General features: G+C 41.0%; 1 protein-coding gene across 1 annotated transcript in view; it reads left to right on the forward strand.

The window, feature by feature from the left end:
• Window positions 1-3235: 3235 nt before the first annotated feature.
• phactr2 (phosphatase and actin regulator 2) overlaps window positions 3236-20232 on the forward strand; it is a 55215-nt gene continuing 38218 nt past the window's right edge. Inside the window, 1 exon segment of the mRNA XM_070444953.1 lies at window positions 3236-3514. Coding sequence (XP_070301054.1) covers window positions 3472-3514 — 43 coding nt within the window. The 5' untranslated portion in view covers window positions 3236-3471.

Here is a 20232-nt window from a genome sequence, read left to right on the forward strand (position 1 = left end):
TGTCAACACTACCTGGTCCTTTAATTGAGCTTCTATATATAGTAGTTTGCACATTTCACTTTATCTACACTCACAGTTTCCCTATTTGTACAATGCCAATGCTCTTACTTAAGGTATAAGTTGTAGTCAGTGTGTGTGTCAGTGCTGGACTGTTTAGTATATCCATGTTTTGGTATGTGAAGGTATTTTATCTCCRGCTAACACACGTCATGCAGCCAAGGTGTCAGCTGAGCCCCTGCAGAGCACTCTATGACATAAGAATCGCATTGCCCACGGGCTGTCGAAAGCTGGAGTTCACTCCAACACAKGGGTTGAGCCTCTTGCCTCGAAAGGAAATAGAGTCAGCCATCTTGGTGTATTTTTAAATGGTGTGAGTGCGATCAGGGCTGGTGATCTCATAGCATTTAGGGCCAAAGTAACAGCATATGCTTATTGTACAGCGCTGGCTTTGCCAATTCCAGATGATCGTGCTGTAACATTAGGAGATACARTATGGACTAGGAGGGAGGTGGGAGAACGAGGAGATAGATTATGATAAGTTCACCATGTAGCTGCCTATGAGACAATGCTCAGAGAGGGTCTGGAGGCAGGAGAGGGCTGGTTTCCGTCAGCTCTTGGCAGGAATTGGAGAGCCTTCCTGAGTGGTCCCCACCCACTGGCAATACAGCTCACTCAGGGCTTTTTTCTTCTTCTCAGGAAACCATAGCCTACAGCTAAAGAGGAACTGTTTGGATGGCTGTTACACTCTAAGAAAGTTGTGGGAAAAAGAAAAGAAAAATATATATAATAAAGTTGTGCAGGTAGTAGCCTAGGCAGCCGATAGTGGCCGCTAGATCTCTAAGATTGATGTTCATTCCCGGTAATACACTCCTGTCCCCTGTGAACCGGCTAGTACATAAAGCATCCTCCATTCYGGCTGAAAAGGCATAATTTTCCTGCTCAACTACCTTTAATGGCGGACCGTCTGAAAAAAAAAAACTGGGAAAATATGTGTACACCTCTTAATAAAACATAATTTTCCACCACAATTTTCWGATTTTCTGACAATTTAAGATGATTTATGTAGATCTAAGCTTTCCATTGGCCAAATACATTAATAAACAAACTTTCTATTCAGTTTTCAAAGACCTATTTTAAAATGTGTGCTGAGTTCATATTTATTTTAAACTAGCTAAGTAAAAAAAACAAAAAAAACACCATGATTATAGTGATTTTAAAGATAAAAAAAATAAAAGTTATATTGTCACATGCGACAAATACAACAGGTGTAGACTTTACTGAGGAATGCTTACTTACCTAAGAAAAGATTAGCAAAAAAAGGAAATCTTAACACAATAAAATAACAATAACGAGGCTACAGTATATACAAGGAGTAACGGTATCGAGTCAATGTGCAGGGGTACGAGGTAGTTGAGGTAATTGATGTAATGTGTACATGTAGGCAGGGGTAAAAGTCACTAGGCAATGAGGATAGATAATAAACAGAGTAGCAGCGTATGTGAAGAGTGTGAAAGTGTGTGAGTGGTGTCGATATGCATGTGTGTGTGTGTATTGTGTGTGTGAGTGTATGTAGTTTGTGAGTGTGTGTATGTGTGTGTGTGTTGAAGTGTCAGTGTAGTATATGTGAGTGTGTGGGTAGAGTCCAGTGAGTGTGCATAGAGCCAGTGCAAGAATATCAGTGCAAAACAAATCAAATATGAAAGGGGGTCAATGCAAATAGTCCGGGTAGCCATTTGATTAACTGTTCAGCAGTCCTATGGCTTGGTGGTAGAAGCTGTTCAGGAGCCTTTTGGTCCCAGATGTGGTGCTCCGTTACCACTTGCCGTCTGGTAGCAGAGAGAACAGTCTATGACGGGTGGCTGGAGTCATTGAAATTTTTTAGGGCATTCCTCTGACACCGCCTGGTATAGAGGTCCTGGATGGCATGGAGCTCAGCCCCAGTGATGTACTGGGCTGTACGCACTACCCTCTGTAGCGCCTTGCGGTCGGACGCCAAGCAGTTGCCATACCAAGCGATGATGTAGCCAGTCAAGATGCTCTCAATGGTGCAGCTGTATAACTTTTTGAGGAGCTGATGGCCCGTGCCAAACCTTTTCAGCCTCCTGAGAGGGAAGAGGCATTGTCGTCCTCTCTTCACGACTGTATTGGTGTGTTTGGAACATGATAAGTCTGTAGTAATGTGGACACTGAGGAACTTGACCCGCTCTCAACCCGCTCTACTACAGCGCTCCACTACAGCCCTGTCGATGTGAATGGGGGTGTGCTCGGCCCTCTGTTCCCTGTAGTCCACGATCAGCTCCTTTGTCTTGCTGGCGTTGAGGGAGAGGCTGTTGTCCTGGCACCAAACTGCCAGGTCTCTGACCTCCTCCCTGTAGACTGTCTCATCGTCGTCAGTATTTTTGGTTGAAGTTTAATTGAACAGTATAAAACAATCAGAATGGAGAAAGACCCATTGAAATCKCTTAGACACAACTACCCAAAGAAAATGTAGAACGTGTATTATTCAAAAACATCAAATAACATCAAATACCACCTTACCTTAAAAAAAAAAATCAATTATGTGATATTATATTTTGGCCATATCGCCAGTCTGTGCTAGCTAAACAGTCCTGTATCTTAGATCGTTTGCTTGTTATGCAATCCTCAAACTGCCATCAGTTTGAAGATCTGAACACTGGAATTGTATTATGGTGTCACTGTGTGGTTGAAAAAMATCTATACTGTGTTGATTAAATGACATCCAACTATTTACATCTGTTATAGGCACGGAGGTGGTTGTAGGCTATTGGAGCGGAATAGCAGAGATTGTGGCTATAATGACGAGATGCTCGTGTCTCCACCCTAACAACGGGAGTCGTTGTTCACAAAGGCGGAAGTAGGGCAGGAGGACGCCAGATCAGGTGGGAACATTATAGCCAATGAGAGGGCAGAGTCGCGTGTTAACAATGGACACAACTCTGATATCAAATATGTGTTCAAAGTTGCTGGAATGCCACGTGCGTCCACTTATATGAGTACACTTGTAACAACCTAAGCATTACGAAAGTTATATTCGATCAAATAAATCTCACGTAGCAAATTTGCAATATATATATTTTTTAACCAAATTCGACACTCTCATTGGCCTCCATACACAAAGTCCTCACTTCGTGGAATTATTTTCGTGGACAGATTTTGGGCGGAGTAAACCCTCTCGCTTCGCCTCTTCCTCTCTGGCAGTAGAGAATTCCTCCCCTCGACCTCTGACGGGTAGTATCCTAATCTGCATAAAGAAATGACAGGCATGCTTGAGCTGAATCGGAGGGAGGTTAAACAGTGGTTTTCAGACCCAGCGAAGTTTTTTTTCAAGAGTTTTAACCCAACAATTGCCTTGAAGTAGGTCAAATTAACTTTAGGATTTGGCGATGATTTTATTGTGAAAGTTCATCGGGGACCGCGTGATTGTTGGTTTGGCGGTCCATTGAAGACAGAATGGGCCAGACGTCTGTCTCCACCTTGTCTCAAAATGCGAGTGGTGAGTCTGCTTTCCTCATTCACGCGCATACAGATATATCTTATTGTTCAGGAAGTCYATAATGTCTGACAATTTTAACTCGTCTTACTTTTCTAACTTTACCCTTTTYAAATGCACCTATTCAACAAGTTTGAGTTGGTTTGCTTGAAAATATCGGTCTTATTTTCCTTTTACTCCAATTTGATCGTGCATATGCATCTACATCATTGCAACTGATTTTGAATGCATAAAGAAAGTCGTAGAATAATTTACTTGCATTAGGCGATAGTAACATTTACTTTGACAAGAATCYGATACATTGTACCACTAACGGTTACGTTATGCTCATCAGTCATGGAACTAATGAGTCAACAACGACTCATCTTCGAAACCAGTTTTCAATACCCAAACTACATCACAATGCAAACTGGAAGACACGCAAAACAGATAATTTGTGCAATAGTGAACGGTTATTGCATAATAAAGAATCCAGGACCAAACTGCTCTGGCTCTCCTTTTGACCMGTTTAAGTACTATAAACTACATATTCAATGGGAGAGATACTGATCAGCACATCTGTTGTCTTTTCAAAAGAGAGCAGGGGAATGTAGGTTTGGTGAATTATCATACACACAATYAGTAACGAAACCTCGACTAAAACCAGTGGTGTAAAATACTTAAGTAAAAATACTTTAAAGTAAGTTGTTTTTTGTACTTTACTATTTCTTTGCCTACTTTTACTTCACTACATTCCTAAGGAAAATAATGTACTTTTTACTCCATACATTTTCCCTGACACCCTAAAGTACTTGTTACATTTTGACAGAAAAATTGTCAAATTCACACACTTATCAAAAGGTCATCCCTACTGCCTCTGATCTGGCGGACTCACTAAACACAAATGCTTCGTTTGTAAATTATGTCTGAGTGTTGTGCCCCTGGCTATCCGTCAATAAAAAAGTATAACAAATAGTGCCATCTGGTTTGCTTAATATAAGGAATTTGAAATGGTTTATACTTTTACTTTTGATATTTAAATTCATTTTAGCAATTCCATTTACTTTTGATACTTAAGTATATTTAAAACAAAATACTTTTAGGCTTTTACTCAAGTAGTATTTTACTAGGTGACTGTCACTTGTACTTGAGTCATTTTCTATTAAGGTATCTTTACTTTTACTCAAGAATGACATTTTAGTACTTTTTCCACAACTGAGTGAGACCAGTGGGATAACACAGTAAGTAGTCTTGCAGACGACATGGGTTCAATACCCGGTTGGTCACACATGCTCGAGCAAACTGACATTACTGTATTMATGTCAAAGTTACAGTAATATGAGGGTGGTTTAGAAAGTTGCGGTCCTCCTTTTATCCCTCAGTAGAATAGTAGCCTAGGCTATGCAGTGTCGCCCGACAATGCACTTTAATTAATGCCTATCCATGTGGCAGCCTCTGTTTATAAAACAGGCAGTTGTAATGGCTTTATAGTCCTGATACCTGACAAAGATTTAAGACATCATTTTGGTTATTCAAGCTCTAAATGTCAGCTACCATAGYCGGCGGTTCCTAAAGTAAATTGGAAAACATTTTCCAAATTTATATACAGTGGATTCGCAAAGTATTCAGACCCCTTTTCTTTTTCCTCATTTGTTTTACAGCCTTATTCTAAAATTGATTYAATCAAGATTTTTCCTCCTCAATCTACACACAATACCCCATAATGACAAAGCAAAAACAGGTTTTTAGATTTTTTTGTGCAAATTTATTAAACATAAACAGATACCTTATTTACACAAGTATTCAGACCCTTTGCTTTGAGACTTTCAAAATTGAGCTCAGGTACGTTCTGTTTCCATTGATCATCCTTGAGATGTTTTTTCAACTTGATTGGAGTCCACCTGTGGTAAATTCAATTGATTGGACATGATTTGGAAAGGCACACACCTGTCTATAAGGTCCCACAGTTGACAGTGCATGTCAGAGCAAAAACCAAGCCATGAGGTCAACGGAATTGTCCGTAGAGAAAGTATCGAGAAAGTATTGTGTCAAGGCACAGATCTGGGGAAGGGCACCAAAAAATGTCTGCAGCATTGAAGATCCCTAAGAACACAGTGGCCTCCATCCTTCTTAAATGAAAGAAGTTTGGAGTTGAGCAATCGGGGGAGAAGGGCCTTGGTCAGGGAGGTGACCAAGAACCCGATGGTCACTCTGAAGGAGCTCCAGAGTTCCTCTGTGGAGATGGGAGAATCTTCCAGAAGGACAACCATCTCTGCAGCACTCCACCAATCAGGCCTTTTTGGTAGAGTGGCCATACGGAAGCCACTCCTCAGTAAAAGGCACATGACTGCCTGCTTGGAGTTTGCCAAAAGGCACCTAAAGGACTCTCTGACCATGAGAAACAAGATTCTCTGGTCTGATGAAACCAAGATTGAACTCTTTGGCCTGAATGCCAAGTTTCACGTCTGGAGGAAACCTGGCACCATCCCTATGGTGAAGCGTGGTGGCAGCATAATGCTGTGGGGATGTTTTTCAGCGGCAGGGACTGGGAGACTAGTCAGAATCGAGGGAAAGATGAACGGAGCAAAGTACAGAGAGCTCCTTGATGAAAACCTGCTCCAGAGCGCTCAAGACCTCAGACCTGGGCCAAGGTTCACCTTCCAACAGGACAACGCAGGAGTGGCTTCGGGACAAGTCTCTGAATGTCCTTGGGTGGCCCAGCCAGAGCCTGGAACTGAACCCAATAGAACATCTCTGGAGAGACCTGAAAATAGCTGTGCAGCAACGCTCCCCATCCAACCTGGCGGAGCTTGAGAGGATGTGCAGAGAAGAATAGGTGAAGCTCCCCAAATACAGGTGTGCCAAGCTCGTAGCATCATATCCAGGAGGACTTGCGGCTGTAATCACTGCCAATGGTGCTTCAACAAAGTACTGAGTAAAGGGTCTGAATGCTTATGTAAATGTGATATTTTTATTTTTAATACATTTTCAAAGATTATTAAAAAACTGTTTTTGTTTTGTCATTATGGGGTATTATGTGTAGATTGAGGAACACAAATTAATGTAATCCTTTTTAAGGCTGTAAAGTAACAAAATGTGGAAAAAGTGACGGGGTCTGAATACTTTCCAAATGCCTCAGAGGATCATTATCTTCTTAATTGTTTTGCTGTGGATTGTTTCAAATCACAGGCGAGTAGTCCTCAATTATGGCAGCACTCATGGCAATAGACTTAGCTGATTGTTGAGTTGTGCTTGTCAGTGAAAAGCATCAAAAATATGTGTGAAGATGATGTGTCTTGAGTATAATTTGAAATGTTGAGACAAGAAAGGYAGGTTTTGGTGGCGAAGATATAGGCTCATCGCTCTCCAGAATGCACTCAGCTCTCCAGAATGTGCTCAGCTGTCTCCTGCCAATTCATGCACATTAATTGTTTCATTGTGTGAATTGTTTGCCCTTTGTTTATTTGTATCAAGTCCTCATTACATATATCACCAGTAGTAGGCTGTATCACATCTGGCCATGATTGGGAGTCCCATAGGGCGGCGCACAATTGTCCCAGCGTCGTCCGGGTTTGGCTGGGGTAGGCCATCATTGAATAAGAATTTGTTCGTAACTGACTTGCCTAGTTAAATAAAGGTAAAATAAAAAATATATATTTTTTTAAATATATATATATGTAATAAAAATAGTAAATTTACAGTTAGTCTCTGTCATTTGGTTACATTCATTTCTCTTAATGCATGGGTTAATTACAGTCATTCTCTGAATGGAAACATTGTTTGCAGAGTTCAAAAGTTTGGTTTATTTCATACCATGATTTATGAGGTTTGTCAATTTTTTTATTGTCTTGTTTGGAGCGCTCCATGTGAGCAATGAGCATGTGTCTGGTTGTTTCTCTATCCTGTTAATGTTGATGTAGTGCGCGCGCCTGATCGCGCATAAAGTAGGCTACCTGGCCTGCAGCGCGCAAATGTAGGAAAGTACATTTGGGGATCTGATTTCTGACCACCACTAATAATACACTGAGCTTCTGTTCTTTTTGTAACCATGTGACTGATTTTGAGAAATTAAATGTGAATATGAAAATCATAACTGCCACGTAGAAATGGTAGGATACATTCTTAGCTTACCCAAAAGTTAAACTCACGTGCTGCCTGTCAGCTACCCAAGTTTATCATGCATTGCGTTATCTTGAAAAATGCTGTTTGTATTTTCTTCTTTGCCATGATCATATCAGAAATTGAAGAATAGGCCTACAAACTTGAAATCGCTAATTATCATGACAATTTAGTCCACTTTGTGAAACTCCCGGACAGCAGTAGTGAGTAGCCTAATTTCATTCCATAGGCTGTTGTCCATTTGACCTGTCCTGTTTTTAGAATATGGTGTGTTTGCTAACATGATAGTTCATATTCACATTTATTTGATAGGGCGCCATTTAGGCTATTTGATCGGAAACATACATGATGTAAAAAGTGTCTCTCTCATGACATTTTTATAAATGTGGTTGCCCTGTGGGCTACAGAAAAGGCCACAGAGGCTATATACTCTATCTACTGTATAGGCTACATGATTTGACAGAGTATTGGTGAAGCGCCACAGCATTGCGTCTCCAACAGCACCATGGAGAGGCGTGCTGTGCATGGACAAGATACATATTTTGCACCCCTGCCTTTGGCAAAGTGCACTGCTTATCATGGGGAGGCATCGGCGTTCAAATTAATAGCCCAAATGCCACTGGGTGAGAAGTTTTCATTGTTTTGAGGCAGAGTTATGTSAGGTGTTATGTGTTGGAGGTGCGTCTTGATCAGTTTAGCTCGGAAAATGCCGCCCTCGTCAATCTGCAGCTCTAGGCGTCTGCCTAATCTTGTCTGATGGGCGGGCCTGCCCTGCTGTCGGCACAGGGTGGAGCAGGGATGCATCTTCTGTAGCATACTAACCACAATGCTTACTTAACAATAACATTACTCACAAGTAAATGCATGCCTGACATTTCAAGGGCTAAAGAACCTTATAGTGCAGCCACATAACCCAAGGTGTTATGGTTGAGTTTACTTTGCAAGGTATGTATTCTCTTTAACKACATTGTTCTCTCCATGTTCTTTTTCCTCCTATAAGCAATCATAGCCCATWATTTTCACTGTTCATAATAAAACATTTCTGCTTTTTGCATGTTTGGTCGGTTACACTAAATTTGAAAAAAATCMTGAATGTCAAATAGCTTGAGATCTTAAAATACCTTGATGTTTAAGTGCATAAGCCCTCCCCAGTGACTGTATAAACCCTCCCCGGTGGCTTCAGCTGAGGAAACCTCTCCCTATTTCSCCTTGACCAAATATTTRTCTGGTTGCCGGTGGCACATAAAGCAAGACAATGGGAAAAACATCTGGTGAGCAAACAGCATGTCTGATTGAATTTAAAGCACACAGATGGATGTGAAGCATTTTAATGCTTTTTGATTTGGTGTGTAGTTCCATCGTATGTCATTTGGCTACTCAAAGTTCTATTTTAGGCACAAACGGTATTGATGTTTTTGGTTATGACATGTCTTTCCAATGATGTCATCATCCGTTCAGTACGAGTCACAGCTTCAAATAAAGCTCCATGGCAGCCTGGAGTTTGCAAAAAGTGTTTACCAAACAATATGTAAGTCCCTCAATAATCACATAGGAGCAGACATGCAATGTGCTTTGGCCCTCCTACGCAGCATTGTGGAAGACCAGGTTGAGACTGAGCACTTTGAACCATTTTGCTGCTGTGTTGATAATGTCCTTTCATTACTTCAGGGGGAAAAAATCATTTTTTTTGCAAGGAGCTTCATTTGTTTCAGAGTAAATGTTTCTCTTGGATAGTGACGACTAGATGTCTGTATTCTTCCCTTTGTGTTCTCCATTTGTGATGTTTCTTTTGTCTGATTCAGTTCTACTTCCTGTCTCACTAGACACCTCGCAAACAATAATTATCAACCTGACTGAGACATGCTAGACCTTTTATAGGTCTTATAGGCCTTTTCTTTCCTCTGAAATGGCTTGAATGTTATGTCATTACAGCCGAAGCTGATATAAACCTACTGATTACATTTAAGTAATCTTAGATGGATTCTGTATAGTCCCAGTCATACATTTGTCTATGGCTGCGTTTAAWCAGGCAGMCCAATTCCAATATTTTTTTGTGTAAWTTCAGCGATAGCCCTATTTGGATGGGGTACGTTTTACTGGTCCTCTGACCAGTAAAACGTCCTCTGATAATACGTATCCCTTGCGAATCGTCATCCCTGTGTTGGGCTCCCGAGTGGCGCAGRGGTTTAAGGCACTGTATCTCAGTGCTAAAGGCGTCACTACAGACACCCTGGTTCAAATCCAGGCTGTATCACAACCGGCCGTGATTGGGAGTCCCATAGGTCCAGCGTTGGCCGGTGTAGGCCGTCATTCTAAATAAGAATTTGTTCTTAACTGACTTGCCTAGTTAAATAAAAAATGAAACTTTTTTTTTAAGGATATTAGAGTTTAATAGGTGCTTCAACCAGTTCGGGTAAGAACAAATMTATGCTTAAAACAAAGTGCTATGCACGTAGCCGACAGATTAATGATCTGTTTTGTCACATATCAATTTTCCTAGTGCCATACTTCTCTTGTAAAAGATGAAGTGGACGATATTGTGCCAATGAATTGATAAATTGCCAAATCCGTCAGGTAATTAAATGTCTGCATAGGTTACAGTTCATAGTTCTTATTGGTATGCATTATTATTTAGACTTCCTCCGAACTGAAGACCATCAGGCCAATATTAGGCTGTCCCTAGACATTTGAAATATTCACGTCTAGAAGAGCCTCCGGGTTTCCGTCATAGCGGAAAAAATATAATTACAGGGGCAGTTTGGTGAAACTAATCCCGTCCGGACATGACGTTCTATAGTAATACTAGTCCTGTGTGAATATGGCTTATATACCAATTTATGACTGGGACTGTACAGAAGTGGCATTTTCTGTGTCCTTCATTTTATGGCTCCAAGTCATTCTCCTTGACTCTGAAGGGAGGCATTGTTGGAGCTGAGGACTAACTTTGTTTGTGTCCCTAAACCATTTTCTCCCTTGTCAAGCAGCTGTTTGAATTATTATTGTCATGCAGTACTTTGTTTGATACTGTCTGTGAGTTATACCTCCACCCAAACATGAAAGCTGCTGCCTGGACTATACCAGAGATCAACACTAATTTAATTTTAGGCTTTGTATACTGTATGTGTTAGGAGATCCACATTGACAACAAATCCTGAATGTTTTTTRCCCCTAGCAGATTGGCATTCTGCTGTATGTGGCCTAGATTTTTCTGCTGTCAGTACAATCTCAATCATTGTCTGTTTTGTTTGACACAGTCAATTAATTCACAAGATAATCAAATACATTTGAGAAGGACTACTGTTCCCTCTGTCAATGAAATTTGCTTGTCTAAGAACAGAAAAAAGTTGTCAGTAGCCCCATTTTAAAAGTTGGTACTGTAAATTTCAATGTCTCTCAATTGATTTGAAATATAGAGCTATGTCCCAAATTAGTTCTCCAAAATAGTAAACCTCTCTAACTCTCTCCACTGAGCAGCAACAAGTGAAGCCATTGTCCATTCGCTCCCAGGCAGTTCTAGTCTTTTTATTGAAGTCTAATGGTGATAATTGTGAGCTTTACAGATTTCTGTCATTAACCACACAAAGGACCTACTGTAACAGTCCCATTGTTCTTATTTGATATCAATCTGGGAATGAAACCATGGGATCGGAYGTTTGGAGTGCAGCTGGCCCCACCTCTTTCATATTTGTTTGTAATCTTAGCTTGATTAATTGAGACTAAATGTGATTATTGTAGAAAATAAATATGTGTTCTTCAATAGGCTTACCCCAAAAAGTTTGGTTGTTTGTTTCAAACTTTCAGTTTTTCTTTGGTAGCTGTTTGGGATATAGATAACTATCTATCAATCACCCTACTAGGGAGCCAGGCCCAGCCAATCAGAATGAGCTTTTCCCCACAAAAGAGCTTTATTACAGACAGAAATACACTTCTGGTGTGGTTACACGTGGTCTGTGGTTGTGAGGCCAGTTGAACGTACTGCCAAATTCTCAAACGATGTTGGAAGCAGCTTATGGTAGAGAAATTAACATTCAATTATCTGGCAACAACTCTGGTGGAAATTCCTGCAGTCCACATGCCAATTGCACATTCCCTCAACTTGAGACATCTGTGGCATTGTGTTGTGTGACAAAACTGCACATTTTAAAGTGGCTTTTTATTGTCCCCAGCATAAGGTATCTTGATATTCCACACCTGTCAGGTGGATGGATTATCTTGGCAAATGAGAAATGCTCACTAAAAGGGATATAAACAKATTTGTGCACAACATTTGAGAGAAATAAGCTTTTTGTGCATAAGAAACATTTCTGTGAATGACATTCACTGTAAATTCCTTGTCAGAATTGAAGAGCAAAGTCTGAAGGGAAGGTATTTACTGATCTGRTGTAGTTGTGTATGACATGTTCTAGCAGTATTCAATGCTCATCACCTCAGGCCTTTTCAAAATTCAATGTCAGGCAAGACATTATCCCTGCCGGTCTGGTCATTCATGTTAATAARCACGAGTCATCATGGTTGTAAACAAAATATATTATAATAATTGCGCCAATGTTTGGTAACTGCCATTTGCAATGAGAGAGTTATCAGTTTTATATGGGTAGAATGTTTGAACTTGGAACTGGCGCTCTGCTGAAAGGATGAATGGTAGTGCATATTGGAAATGATATGTCGACCGTGTAAACACAATTCAGGCTATAAACCTGCRTGATGGCTTGAAAAAGTACTTTTCATTGTAATTGCATAAGATATGATTCGCCTTAGAATGATMGACAATTGTCATTCTCTAATCAAAACCCAACCCTCGAACAGTGTCACAAGCTAGCTAGACAAAAACAAGATTAGCTGAAATGGAGGTGTTAGCTCAAGCTGCTGGAAATCACACTTGCCTCATACTGTGCTTCTCGTCACACTGAAGCACTTGCAATGTACACTGAATGTACAAAACATTAGGAACAGCCTCAATTCATCAGGGCATGGACTCTACAAGGTGTCAAGCATTCCACAGGGATGCTGGCCCATGTGTACTCCAATGCTTCCCACAGTTGTTTCAAGTTGGCTGGATGTGGTGGACCATTCTTGATACACACGGGAAAGTTGAACGTGAGAAACCCAGCCGCGTTGCAGTTCTTGACACACTCGAACCGGTACGCCTGGCACCTAATACCATACCCCGTTCAAAGGCACTTAAATCTTTTGTCTTGCCCATTCACCCTCTGAGTGACAAATACACAATCAATGTCTAAAGGCTTAAAATCCTTCTTWAACCMGTCTCCTCCCCTTAATTTACACTGAAGTGGATTTAACAGGTGACATCAATAAGGGATCATGGCTTTGACCTCTTCACCTGATCAGTCTCATGGAAAGAGCAGGTGTTCCTAATGTTTTCTACACTCTGTGTATAAACACTGGCTGTGACACATTTGATTATTCTCTAGGACCGGTGCCTGGGGTAAAACTCTCAGTTAAAGCGGCGCATTAGCTTATTACCTGTTATTTGTTTACTCAATGTCGTGCAGACATGATACAATTCAGACCAATCAAAAATATCTGTCTTTGATTCTACTGGGTTCTACTCTATAGACGTGTGTGAATATAGGTTGTGTGTGACAGTGAATAGTGATTTGACGTAGGCTAGGTAACTTTCTTTTGAATCAGAATGCAGTTGAGTGACGGAGAGAACAAGGATGGTCTGATTAATTCAAATGCCATTATCATTTTGCGTTTCTTTTCCTCGTGACAGTTCCTTACTAAAGTCATAAAGAAAGACACACGGTCACATTTTACAGCCTAGGAATCCAAAAACAACCAAGGACTCAAGATCACTGGATCTTGGGGGAGTGTCCTTGGCAGGGAATGTGGGTGTGCTCCTTTGACTGGTGTGGAGGAGTGCATACTGCGTAGTCTCCATGTCTGACTCCTCATATAACATAGAATTGCTAATGAAATCCATCATAAGGTGTATGACACACGGTTCCTGGTTGTTAGTGATACGATACCCCTTGTCTGTCGTAATCTTATGGTATTTGGAGAGCCACACCTCCTAAGGTATTGAGGTAGGTAATGTTAACCTATATGGCCTTTTTGACACCTCCAGCAATTGACCTTTGAACTACCTTCTGGCTTCCGCTTTTGAATCCTTGAGAAAAATATACATATAGGCTCATCCTTGTGCCCTGCAGTGAACAGCAAATCTAAAAAGGAAGTGTTGAGTATACTGGAGATGTTGGTGTGCTTTTGTACTACAGTGCTATTACTCAAAGGGAAAATCTGTAGTTGCTACATATACTACTGTTCAAATGTTTGGGGTCACTTAGAAATGTCCTTGTTTTCCATGAAAACATACATGAAATGAGTTGCAAAATGAATAGGAAATATAGTCAAGATGTTGACAAGGTTATAAATAATGATTTTTTTTATTGAAATAATAGTGTTCTTCAAACTTTGCTTTCGTCAAAGAATCCTCAATTTGCAGCAATTACAGCCTTGCAGACCTTTGGCATTCTAGTTGTCAATTTGTTGAGGTAATCTGAAGAGATTTCACCCCATGCTTTCTGAAGCCCCTCCCACAAGTTGGATTGGCTTGATGGGCACTTCTTACGTACCATATGGCCAAGCTGCTCCCATAACAGCTCAATAGGGTTGAGATCTGGTGACTGAGCTGGCCACTCCATTATAGACAGGATACCAGCTGACTGCTTCTTCCCTAAATAGTTATTGCATAGTTTGGAGCTGTGCTTTGGGTCATTGTCCTGTTGTAGGAGGAAATTGGCTCCAATTAAGCGCCGTCCACAGGGTATGGCGTTGCAAAATGGAGTGATAGCCTTCCTTCTTCAAGATCCCTTTTACCCTGTACAAATCTCCCACTTTTTACCACCACAGCACTCCCAGACCATCACATTTCCTCCACCATGCTTGACAGATGTTATCAAGCACTCCTCCAGCATCTTTACATTTTTCTGCGTRTCACGAATGTTCTTCTTTGTGATCCGAACACCTCAAACTTAGATTTGTCTGTCCATAACACTTTTTTCCTCTGTCCAGTGTCTGTGTTCTTTTGCCCATCTTAATCTTTTCTTCTTATTGGCCAGTCTGAGATATGTCTTTTTCTTTGCAACTCTGTCTAGAAGGCCAGCATCCCGGAGTTGCCTCTTCACTGTTGACGTTGAGACTGGTGTTTTGCAGGTACTATTTAATGAAGCTGCCAGTTGAGGACTTGTGCGGCGTCTGTTTCTCAAACTAGACACTCTAATGTACTTGTGCACAACTGAGCAAGTGGACCGGGGCCTCCCGGTGCTTTTATTTTAAAAAACAAGGACATTTCTAAGTGACCCCAAAGTTTTGAATGATAATGTACATTTTTGGAGTTATAAGTTAATGATATGTACCCATATGATTCTAGAAGAATATAACTTATAAATGTCTCATGAGCTTAGTTCAACTGTCATACCCCATCAGAACTCAACATATAACCTTGTTTTAATCCAATGTTTGGAAGCAAAGTACACTGAACAAAAATATAAACTCAACATGTCAAGTATCATGAGTTGAAATTTTAAAAATCRCAGAAATGTTCCATATGCACAAAAAGCTTATTTAGATATGCCAACCCTGTCAGGTGGATGGATTATTAAGAATCCGATTAAACAACATTACCAGTGGTGTAAAGTACTTAAGTAAAAATACATTTTCCCTGACACAAAGTACTCATAACATTTTGAATGCAATTCACGCACCTATCAAGAGAACATCCCTGGTCATCTCTACTGCTTCTGATCTGACGGACTCACTAAACACACATGCTTCGTATGTAAATTATAACTGAGTGTTGGAGTGTGCCCTAGCTATCAGTAAATGAAAAATAAATTGTGCTGTCTGGTTTGCTTAATGTGAAGATTTTTATACTTAAGTATATTTAAAATCAAATACTTTTAGACTTTTACTCAAGTAGTATTTTACTGGATGACTTCCACTTTTACTTAATTCCGTTTCTATTATTTTACTCGGGTATGACAATTGGGTACTTTTCCCACTACTGATCATTACACAGGTGCACCTTGTGCTGGGGACAATAAAAAGCTACTTTAAAATATGCCGTTTTGTCACACAACACAATGCCACAGATGTCCCAAGTTTTGAGGGAGSGTGCAATTGGCATGCTGACTGCAGGAATGTCCACCAGAGCTCTTGCTAGAAAATTGAATGTTAATTTCTCTACCATATGGATAAATATGGTAGAGGATACATAAGAGGATAAATAAGGCATCTTTGTGAATGACAGAGGCCATTATATGTCTCACTCCATGCCCTTTCAAATGAATAAAGCAGTCTCTCAATATCAGTCAGAATTACTAGTGGAACACAAAAAAAATTAAGTCAAACAAAAAGTAAAAAAGTCTTGAAAGAAACAGCCTCCAACATCGTTTTAGAGAATTTGGCAGTTTGTCCAACCGGGCTCACAACTGCAGACCATGTGTAACCATGCCAGCCCAGGACCTCCATATCAGGCTTCTTCACCTGTGGAATCACGTGAGGTGGGGTGCTGAGGAGTATTTCTGTCTGTAATGAAGCCCTTTTGTGGAAATACACATTCTGATTGGTTGGGCCTGGCTCCTCAGTCGGTGGGCTTGGCTGCCAATGCCAATGCCCTCCCATGGCTGCACCACAGCCCAGTCTTGTGAAGTCCATAGATTAGGGCCCAATAATTTATTTCAATTGACTGATTTCCTCTTATGAACTGTAACTCAGTAATATCTTTGAAATTGTTGCATTTATATTTTTGTACAGTAGGAATGTAAACAAACACTATATAGCCTCAAAACATGGATAAAACTATGGTTTTGATATAATGGATGGTCAGTCCTTGCATCCATAGCTGTATGAATTTGAGTGGTTACATTTCTCCAGCCCCATCTTTTTGCCTTTTACTGAAACGGGCGGGGAGTTGTTGTGTTTTCAACTAAGGATTGCTGCTTTTAAGAGGGTCTTCACATTTACTAGACTTTTTGCAAAAATACCGTCGGCTACACATATCGGTCCAGTCAAAAGTTTGGACACCCTACTCATTCCAGGGTTTTTCTTTATTTTTACTATTTTCTACATTGTAGAATATAGTGAAGACATCAAAACTATGAAATAACACATATGGAATCATGTAGTAACCAAAAAAGTGTTAAACAAATCAAAATATAGGGCCTCCCGAGTGGCGCAGTGGTCTAAGGCCGGGCGCTGTGCCACTAGAGATTCTTGGTTCGAGTCCAGGCTCGCGACGGAGAACCCATGGGGCGGCGCACAATTTGCCCAGCATCGTCCGGGTTAGGGGGGGTTTTGCCCGGCATGGATGTCCTTGCCCCATCGCGCACTAGCATCTCCGTGTCGGGCCGGGCGTAGTGCACGCTGACACAGTCGCCAGGTGTACGGTATTTCCTCCGTCACATTGGTGTGGCTGGCTTCCGGGTTAAGTGGGCATTGTGTCAAGAAGCAGTGCGGCTTGGTTGTGTTGTGTTTCGGAGGACACACGGCACTCGACCTTCGCCTCTCCCAAGTCCGTACGGGAGTTGCAGCGATGAGACTAAAGTGCAACTACCAATTGGATACCACACAAAAAGAAAAAAATACAAATGTAAATATTATATTTCAGATTCTTCAAAGTAGCCACCCTTTGCCTTGACAGCTTTGTACACTCTTGCACTCTTCATTCACTCAACCAGCTTCATGAGGTAGTCCATCGTTACTTTAAGAAATAAAGGTCAGTCAATCTTGAAAATGTCAACAACTTTTAGTTTTCTTCAAGTGCAGTCACAAAAACCATCAAGTTCTACTGGCTGTCATGAGGACCGCCACAGGAATAGATAGCCTTATTTGGTAAAAGAAGTCCATATTGTAGCAAGAACAGCCTTGCCAGCCCAATTTTGAATATAAACCAAATTGATTATATTCACATTTCTCCTGACACACAAATGGACTATAAATACATTACCAATTAGTTACCCTGACCAAGGACAGCGCACATAGGCTGTATGCAGCTGCTCTTATTAGCAGCCTAGAGTTGATCAGACAAAGATTTTCCCATTTTTATCCCATACAGCATGTCAGATCTCTAATGTTAAGGTGTAGCCTAGGCTCTGTAACATTTATGTAACATTTATGTAATGAGATTTTGCTTGTCTGTCCGGAGTAATTTGAATTCAATAATATCAAAAAAATGCTCACGTTTATGTGAGGATGCAGAAATTTTTTGTTTTTGTTAGCTAGCTAGCGTTACATAGCTGTGTTGCCTATATTATAATATGAATGACATTGTATGATAACGGTACGGTACTTTTTATATTAGTTTGGGAGGGGTATACATTCATTGTTATATGCTAACATTACTTGATTATGATGAATGTGTTAATGTTAGTTAGCTAGGAGAGCAGGAATTGTTTTTTTTTTGTCAGCTAATTTAAAGTTGCAATAACTTTTTGGGCGACCCAACCAAATTCACATTGAAATGTGAGTTATAGATCTGTCATTCTCATTAAAAACATTGTCAAGAAGCGGTTGATTTGTTTCTACAGTTGAAGTCGGAAGTTTACATACACTTAGGTTAGATCATTAAATCTTGTTTTTCAACCACTCCACACATTTCTTGTTAACAAACTATAGTTTTGGCAAGTCGGTTAGGACATCTATTTTGTGCATGACAAGTAATTTTTCCAAACAATTGTTTACAGACAGATTATTTCACTTTATAATTCACTGTATCACAATTCAGTGGGTCAGAAGTTTCATCCACTTAGTTGGACTGATGCCTTTAAACAGCTTGGAAAATTCCAGAAAATGGCTTTAGAAGCTTCTGATAGGCTAATTGACATTATTTGAGTCAATTGGAGGTGTTAACTGTGGATGTATTTCAAGGCCTCCCTTCAAACTCAGTGCCTCTTTGCTTGACATCATGGAAAAATCTAAAGAAATCAGCCAAGACCTCAGAAAAAAAATTGTAGACCTGGTTCATCCTTGGAGCAATTTCCAAACGCCTGAAGGTACCACGTTCATCTGTACAAAAAAATAGCACGCAAGTATAAACACATGGGACTACGCAGCTGTCATACCGCTCAGGAAGGAGACGCGTTCTGTCTCCTAGAGATGAACGTACTTTGGTGCGAAAAGTGCAAATCAATCCCAGAACAACAGCAAAGGACCTTGTGAAGAGCTGGAGGAAACGGGTACAAAAGTATCAATATCCACAGTGAAACGAGTCCTATATCGACATAACCTGAAAGGCCGCTCCGCATGGAAGAAGCCACTTCTCCAAAACCGCCATAAAAAAGCCAGACTACGGTTTGCAACTGCACATGGGGACAAATATCGTACTTTTTGGAGAAATGTCCTCTGTTCTGCTGAAACAAAAATAGAACTGTTTGGCCATAATGACCATCGTTATGTTTGGAGGAAAAAAGGGGAAGCTTGCAAGGCGAAGAACACCATCCCAACCGTGAAGCACGGGGGTGGCAGCATGATGTTGGGGGTGTTACGCACGCCTCTAAGAAGAGGAACGCAACACCCTCCCCGTGAGTTGAGTTGTAGCAGGTGTTGCGTTCCCTCTTCATAGAGGCGTGCGTAACATAATGGGGGCTCATATCGGTCTATCAAAAATTGGTGTCACTGAGTTTCTTTTCCACAAGATATGGTCCAGAAAAACATGTAACAGTAGAGCCAGGGATTGCAACAAAACTAAAACTTGATCCCCTGGTGCAAAAGAACGCAACAGCCTTTTTGTCATAATGCAACTTCAACACATTTTTAGTGGCGCTACTGGGTTGTAGGAGATAAGATATGCTCCTTCAAAACTTTCAGCGGACCCCGGGGGTGTGTCCAACACAAGGTCAGCAGGGGGCTAACCCTAAGGACTCTTGTATCATTTCCCTAGTAGCAAATAGGACAAAGGCACCCCCCATCCCATCGGTACTGGTATCCATGCAATCTGCGTAGCAACTTCAGCGACTGAGCCAGCGTTCGAGAGCCCCTTGACTCTCTGGATGATACGGACTGGAGGCTTGATGGGAAATACACAGCGTCTTTAACACATTTGAAAACAGTTTGGACATAAAGTTGGATCCCTGATCAGTTTGGATTACTTTAGGAGTCCAAACGTAGAGAAGAACTTCACTAGTGCCTTCACCACAGTCTTAGCCCGTTTATAGTACGGAGAGGAATAGCCTCTCGAGTAGCACTGCACATTTATTGTTAGTAGAACTGGTTACCTGACCTGGTTTTCGGCAATAGAACCTACACAATCGATTATCACTCTTTCAAACGGTTCCCCCACCACAGGAATCGGCAGAGCGGCGCTCGAGGAACTGTTTGATTCGCTTTCCCAGTGAGTTGACATGCGTGACATGTTTTACAAAATTGGACCACCTCAGACTTTCAAACCTGGCCAGAAAAATGTTGAAGGACTCGGTTAAGTCTTTGTGATCCCCAAATGTCCAGACCACGCCTGGTCATGGGCAATGACAGCACCTGCTGTCGAAACGGTGTAGGAACAACCACTTGACACACTTCACCCCATCATTAACGGTGTCATGAGCTGCCCATTTCCGCATCAAAAATCCTGCTTCCATAAAGTAGGCCGGTCGCTCTAGTTT

Source organism: Salvelinus sp. IW2-2015, linkage group LG8 (assembly GCF_002910315.2).
Source record: "Salvelinus sp. IW2-2015 linkage group LG8, ASM291031v2, whole genome shotgun sequence".
In the NCBI taxonomy this organism is placed as follows: Eukaryota; Metazoa; Chordata; class Actinopteri; order Salmoniformes; family Salmonidae; genus Salvelinus; species Salvelinus sp. IW2-2015.